Consider the following 7,706-nt stretch of genomic DNA (forward strand, 5'->3'; position numbering starts at 1 on the left):
GCCCGGCGACGCCAACAGGGAGGCACCCCGCATACCCCCCGCACCAGGCCCCAGGTGAGCGCAGTACACCCAGGGCCCCCACTCCCCGCAATGCGCCCTGACAACCCATTGCTGGTTTTCCGCTCTGCCACGGTTTCTGCTTTCTTCTCTGGAGGATTTCCACCTGTCGCCAGCTTAACCTGGAACATCGGCCTGCACCTGGAAAGAGGACCTACTCTACAAAACATCTGCCACGACCGGGTTCAACCGAATCCAACTTACCAATCACATGGTGGACACCTGGAGTGAGAGTTCTGGATGAAGTGTAACCAAAGGACTGTTTCTCAACTCATCAGCTAAGTCTCCCAGCCCTAGTATCACCAGACTATTTGTGTTATTAATACGTCTAATTGAATAATAATTGTTCCGTATTTAACTTAATGTATTTAATGCATTGCATAAGATATTTTTAGTCTGGGGTTTCAGATCATTATTACTGGTAGTCTAGGCTGGGTTAGTTTTGTGTTTTCAGTTGTTTCCCTACCTTGGTGTTACCATACGTGGGTTAACCTTAGTTTCAGTTTCTTCCATATTCCTGTAGTTACTCCTCAGTACCACTAGATGGGTTTTGTTTTTTTAGTTTCGGTAGTAGTTTAGCTTTTCTGTGTTGAAGCTTCTAGTTCCGGTTCCTGTATAAGTCTCTTGTTGTGAATAATGCATTGTTTAAACGTTTACGCTAGTGCTGTTTCATTTCCTGCTCCTGAGCCTCTTTTGAACCTGCTGTGACAAAATGTCCAGTAGCATGACAAGTGAAGTACACAATGCAGAAAAAATATATCCTGTGACTGTTGTACTATATTTCAGAATATTGTATCAATAGATTACTGGTAATTATGCAACAAGAAAAGCACTCAGAGTGCAGCACTCTGCTAAGGCTGCTCAGTTGCGTTCTTTCCATTTCCAAACTGAAATCTTGAAAGCATTCGTGGTAGGAATCCTGACAACATGGACTGTGGCCATTTAATATAGATACACCCACAAACAAAATAACCTTGCTCTGAGCGCAGGTGTGTTATGCATGCATATGTTGCATACGGATACTGAATCGCGTGGCCGTCGGGAATTGATGGCACTTGGACACTCCATGACAATTTAATCAATTCTTCCTTGTGTCATTTTTGACGGATAAGTCCGCAACTGTCCTCCACGTCAGGCTCCTAGGTGCAACCGCGTCTTTCTCCTCCCCTTTCTTTCCCCCTCAGATGGGTGTGGACGTGTGGTGTGGCAGGCGGGCAGCTGCACCCAATCTACTCATCAGTAGTTGGCGGCTGGCAAGTGGTGACGATGATTACTCCTCTGCTCCATAAAACCACGTTGCACACTACTCTGCACCAGACCGTTGAACTGTTAGTTCCGACTCTCATTCAAGTCTAGCTCCGCTGACTCGTGTCTAATTCTTGTTCTTTGATTTGCCCTCCTGGATCACCTGCCAGCCTCTCTGGATTCCCTGCCTTCTCTGCTATCTGCTTCTGGTACACTTTAAGTTCCCTGGATTTCCCTGTCTCCTTGGTTGGATCTCCACACTCACCGGACACACGCCTCTACTGGTGGCTCCTGCCTTCTCGTCCACCAGTCATGCCACATGCCAACCCCTGCCTTACGCCCCATTCCCCGTTCCCTGTCAGCTACACACAGTTAAGTCCCCTCACTCAGTCTCTGAGACCAGTGAGTCTTCCGTATATAGGTGTAGTGCTTTGTGATGTTAGCTCTGTCATTTAGCTTCAGCCTGCTGTCAGTTATTTCGGCATGCCATTAGTGGCGGTGCTTCCTGTAGTTATCTAGTGTACTATCTCTGCCAGCCCTGCCTTCCCTGTCTCAGGGTAGATTGGATTTGTGGGTAGCAGAACTTCCGGTGGAAGTTCTGAACCATATTTGTAGTTCTTTTGTCTCTCTATGATATCCTGGCTAGTAAAGAAAATTGTGATTATTGGTATACATTCGTCTGCAATGTATCATTGCCAGCATGTGAGTTCCAGCCTTTGGTCCATAACAGCAACAGTTGATTTGTAGTGGGATCACAATCGTGTGATCATCAGCAAGCAGCTGACATAGTGTTCACATGTAGTCATAGTTACAATGACACCGTGCCACTATCGTGCAGTGATACAGAAATCTTAAACAAATCCATGGATCCAGACCATAAGCTGCATCACTGCCAAAATCTAATCACTTGGTACTTGTGTCATTTCTGACCTTCCCTAAAAATTTCATCCAAATCCATTTATCAATCCATTTTTGAATAATGTTGCTGACCGACAAACCGACGATTGTCACTTAACTCTGCTGAGGCTCTGCCTCCTTGGCGGAGTAATAATGGAAAAATAGGATTTTAATGTTCTACCTGTAACCACCTGTAACTCAATTACTTGGAAGTGAGAGTTGTTAAGAACTGGAGTTGATGAGCAAAATGGGAATCAGAATCAATGATACCCAACCATACACCAATATCCATTGCAGTCATAGCGCCACCTCGTGACAACAGGAAATGACATGTTTTCCACTTTGATGTACTATTATTTGCCAGTTGATCATATTAACTTCAAATTTGGTGACATAAGCCTTAAGATGTTGATAATGATTCATAGTGAAAATTGTGAGTTTTCAGACGGCATGTCTGTTGCGGTGCTGCGAATTTTGATGTCTCGCCATGACAACCAAAGTGTTTATATCTCAGCAGAACATGATCCAATCTGGCCCAGATTTGATATGCTGGACAAGAGCTCAGGTCTAAAGAAAAAAAGTCTCTTGGTGCCATGACCTAAATCCGACAGAAAGTCTGCTATTTTGAATTGATTGGTAAAAAGAAAAAATTGTGTTTTTTGGGTCTTTACATGGCGTATGGTCAGGATCCCTGCTTCAGCCCCTGCCTGGCTGCCTCTGTTTCCCTTTCTCTCTCTGCCCTGCATGTCATCAGCCTGATTGCAGGGATTGGAAACAGCTGTGAGAATCAACTCACCTGCCCACAATCACCTTGCTCAATAAAACCCCAGTTCATTCCTTCACACAACGCCAGATCATAGACGAGCATATCCTGTTTTTCCTGGTGGTACCCAACCTGTCTCCAGCCTGCTTTCCTCCAGCCACAACTGTCCAAACACATGTGTACGCAGATTTTAGAGGGGAACCTATGCTAGTTTATTTAATTAAACACAGAGCCGCTGGGAAGTAGTGACTTTTGTGCCGATTCTCTGTGTCTCTGGCTGCAAAGTCAATGTACATTTAATGTAACATTACATTGTTGCTTTTCCTACCACATCCTTGATGCTCATCTTAGTCTCATATGACAAGTTTATGCAATGACTAGAATAAACCACCAATGGACTCAGTGTGCAAGGTTTCTGTCCGTAATGTTTATCTGACTCCATGTAAAAAAACGTCTTTGGATTAACACACCTCTTTGTTACACAACGGTGCTTCTCATGAACGGTTGGTACTCCTCTTGGCCATGCACAACAGCCCTTTTAATAGTGGTTTCACTCCACTTACGTTAATTCAACGGTGTTAAAGATGGTTTAGCACCCAAAGTCAACGAAAGTCAAAATAATGCTCCCACACACCTTTATACATTCAAAGAATTAATGCATTATTGCCTGATGTCATTATTTAATAACCTGTAAAGTCATACAGAGCACTGAAGTTGAAATCCAACCTGTAGAAGTAACTGTTGTCATGGTGGTTACCTTATATAACACTACATATGATCTTCGTACAGTATGCCTCCACAGATGAAAGCCTTCTCAAACCTGACCTGGCAATAATGGTCCTCGACGTTGCCACATTAGCAGTTCATGTGGTGAATGCAAGTAACACAACTACAAGAACTGCTCTGCATTGTGAAGCCTTCTTGGACCATGAAAAGCAGAAACTACAAAAACAGGTACAGGATGTCACCACAGCCTTAGCCTTTTAGAAAGAAGATAGGTCTAACAGAGGTTAGTACTGGTAAATAATATGAACAATAATACCACCAGTACACACCATGTAAACACACACGTAACCTTATGCTTGTAATAGTTTACATCTGCTTTATGTCCACACAAACAATGGCTTATCACCATCACAATCACATGAAGATGAGCCACAACTGGAAGAAATCAATCTCTCATAAAAACCAGAGGACTAACGAGCATCGTAAAAACCCCTGCCAACTAGTAGCCTGTTATGACGAGGACAGCCATAACGTAGGTTTGTACTGGTAGACATTAACACCCATACCCATGCATTTAAAAAGACATGCATTTAACTTTATGCTTAAGATTTACATTCACTTTATGTCCACACAGATACAGATCCGACACCACCACAACCACATCAAGACTAGACACAACCTGGGGTCCGTTTCACGAAGCAGGTTCAACAAACTCTGAGTTTAACCCTGAACTCTGAGTTGATCTACTCTGAGATACAAAAATCTGAGTTTTCGGTTTCACAACGGCTGATTTGAGTTGGTTTAATCAACTCGGAGTAGTTTCACCCGGAGTTAAGCGCGTGCGCCACAACTCTGAAAAGCCAGTATCAATGGAGCGCTGATTCGATGAGTCACCATGGCAACGGGGAAGCGGAGGACTACACCGTTTGAATTGGAAATCTTAATGCGCTTATATAGCGAGTTTGAACACGTTTTTAGAAAGAACTGCAACACCTGCAGCTACAAAAGAGAGGGAGACGGTGTGGGAGAACATTGCTGCCCGGCTCAATGCGCAAGTTTAAATCACAATAATATTACAGGAAAACTGTTTGAATAGTAGCCTATTAAGTTATTTCATTTAGGTGCAATCCCGCGGGGGTGAAGCGCATGTGGCAGCAGCTTAAGATGAAATATAAAAACATTGTTAAAACAGGTAAGAAGTCGGCATAATCTCATGGAGCTACCTCATTTTGATCATGTTTTACATTGTAAAGTAGCCTAAATATTAGGTGGCCGTTTGTCTGTGCAGTGGTTTTACCCCGCACATAGCCTAAATGTCTGCATCCATATCATGTTCTGTTAAATAATTAAGCCTATTTAAACTAACACAGACTTCCACTCAGCCAACAGAAAGAAAGGAGATGCCCGTAAAACAGGTGGTGGCCCAGCAGCACCACCTCTAATGGAGGCAGAGGAGCTGGTCCTAAGCCAGAATTTGGGAAGGCCAGTGGCTGAGAGAATCCCTGGAGGGAGCTCATCCTCTGAGACCACATCCCAAGACACAAGTGCTTTTATAAAATGTAATGTTGTGTGTGTGTGTGTGTGTGTGTGTGTGTGTGTGTGTGTGTGTGTGTGTGTGTGTGTGTGTGTGTGTGTGTGTGTGTGTGTGTGTGTGTGTGTGTGTGTGTGTGTGTGTGTGTGTGTGTGTGTGTGTGTAGCCCATGTATATATGTACTGTTTTCAAGCATATTCATACAAATATTTATTTCTCTTTTCGGTCTTTTTTTCCTTTGGCCCAACAGATTCTGATGGTGCTATCTGCCTGGTGGAGCCCCTTCACACCACAACAGACCTTGTAACTGTAAGTAGGCAATAATCCAAGGATTTTGCCAAATGGTAGTTTAAGTATACTGAAACATATCAGTCATTTAGGATGAAGAGGATGAAACTGTCTGCTGCCTTCCAGAGGGGGGTCCAGAAAGGCATACAGAGGTATGTTAGTGATAGTTCTCTTCCCATTCACATTTCTGAACATTCTGGTGGAATATAGAGTGTGACATTTAGCCTACACTGAAGTATTGCACATTCTCATCCTTTTTAACAGAGCATGGCTGGACAGCAGCAGGATGCTTCCTCAACTTCCACTGCACAGATTGACACAGTGAGATGGATGTTCAGTAAACACCAGAGGTTCAGTCTGTGGAATTCATGTGCAACTGTATAATTTAATGTCCTTTATGTATTCCCAGTTACCAGTAAAACAAATATACAAAATCCAGATGCAAATGCAGAACTAGACTTCGCCAAAACTCGCCTGATGACTGAATGAATGAGGAAATGAAATGGCGTGTGTGACTGAAAGAGGGCGGAGACAGAGAGAAACTCGAGGTTTACTGAGAAAAACCTGGTCCCGACCAGGTTAGAGTAAGAGAGTCTGTTACTACGGTAACTGACCGAGAGTTTAAGGTACCCCTCTTTGTGAAACAGGCTAGAGTTACCCCTCTGTCTCTGGTTTGAGTTACCTCCCTTTGTTAAACGGAAAACTCTGAGTTTCCCTCATTTCAGGGTTAACAAACTCAGAGTTTTCACTAAACCTGCTTCGTGAAACGGGCCCCTGGAGCCAAGCACCTCCAACAAGGACCCTTGCACACACAAGTGCTTTCAGAACCCGGCCAAACTGCAGTTTCTACACAGTTCTACATGTAGTCAAACTCCTTGCAGATTGTGCACACCACAGTCCATTGCTTCCACATGACAGAGAAAACTTCAGACACTCATGTACAGTCCAGTCAATCACAAATTTGCAATGACTGGGAAGAACTAACACAAGTGTATACCTATATTGTAGCGTATAAACATACAACAACTACAACTTAAGTAACTACCACACCTATGTGCACATGATCTTTACACTTTGTCTGCTATTGATCTACAAAACCATGACACATTATAACTTCAGACTGTCATGTTGTCAGGCCCACCTCCCTGGTCCCTGCATCTGCCCCCACCTGACCTCCCTTTATTCTCCCTGTCTCTCCTTTTTCTGTTTTTCTCCTATTCCACCTCTTCATTCCCCCTCTCTCTATGCCTCTCTCTCTCTCCCGTTCTGTGTCTGTCTTGCTCCACTGTGCTGCTTTCTGCAGCGGCTGCAACACATCAGTCGTCGGCTCATCAGCAGAACTCCGGGCAGCTGTGGCGCAGCACACCTGTCATCTCCTCCTCTGCAAAAAAAAGCCGGTTCACCACTCCACACCCTGCCAGATTGTAGCTTCAGCTCTGACAGTCAGTTTGGCCCCTGCACCTTTTGCTTTTGTGCTTCTTGTGCTTATCACTAATATTTATATCTGTTTGCAGTCACCCGCTGGCCCGCGGTGCCCGGTGCTGCATCCCTGCCCTGCTTTGCATCTGGACCCCCAGCCTTGCCCAGGATTACCCTGACCCCCCTCTCTGGATTCCCCCCAACATTGTCATCCCACCACCTCTCGGACTCTCCCCGGCCTGCCTTTGGATTCCACCCAGCCTCGCTCAGTGGACAAGCTCCCCCCGGACATTCTCCAGACCACCATAGCCACTCTCTGCACCCACCCACACCACCGGTGCTGTGTTGCTGACCCGTCGGTCTCCGGCAGCCTGCCCCCTCCTCGTCCAGCCCCATTTGTGAGTCTCAGTTAGTTTATTCCTGGCTTCAGTTTCATAGTTTTTCTCCCCTTCAGTTTAGTTCTTCATTTCCCCCCTTGGTTCTTCCTGTTTGATATAATTTGCGTTTAAATAAATCTTGATTTTCCACCTAGTCCTGCCGTGAGTCTGTGTGTTCTCAGCTTGGGTTCACCACTGCCGCATGACACGTCTTCTGTAGCCACATACAATGCACAAAGGATGGGACATGTATTTCATTCAAATAGTGTTCACTACAAATGATGGCCATTACTGTCACTCACACAGACAGAATCCACTCTTCCCCAAACCATATGTTTTCTGTTACGGTCCCACACTTAATACTTCTTCTAGATCGTACAGTGTCATATTCATGGTGTTGCCT

At 44.7% G+C, this 7,706-nt stretch overlaps 1 protein-coding gene across 1 annotated transcript; it reads left to right on the plus strand.

Annotated features, from left to right (window-relative positions):
- The first annotated feature begins 6,521 nt into the window (after nt 1-6,521).
- On the plus strand, nt 6,522-7,445 carry LOC129350112 (uncharacterized). The gene is made up of 2 exons (XM_055015644.1): nt 6,522-6,949; nt 7,022-7,445. The coding sequence occupies exons 1-2, from the start codon at nt 6,568-6,570 to the stop codon at nt 7,276-7,278; spliced, it is 639 nt and encodes a 212-aa protein (XP_054871619.1). The 5' UTR covers nt 6,522-6,567; the 3' UTR covers nt 7,279-7,445.
- Nucleotides 7,446-7,706: the final 261 nt, after the last annotated feature.

The sequence above is a fragment of the Amphiprion ocellaris genome, chromosome 12 (genome assembly GCF_022539595.1).
Source record: "Amphiprion ocellaris isolate individual 3 ecotype Okinawa chromosome 12, ASM2253959v1, whole genome shotgun sequence".
In the NCBI taxonomy this organism is placed as follows: domain Eukaryota; kingdom Metazoa; phylum Chordata; class Actinopteri; family Pomacentridae; genus Amphiprion; species Amphiprion ocellaris.

Coding starts and splice junctions, on each gene's coding strand:
- LOC129350112 (XM_055015644.1), top strand. CDS start 6,568: ATGATCTTTACACTTTGTCTGCTATTGATCTACAAAACCATGACACAT. Junction 6,950..7,021: donor TTGTAGCTTCAGCTCTGACA/GTCAGTTTGGCC, acceptor ATCTGTTTGCAG/TCACCCGCTGGCCCGCGGTG.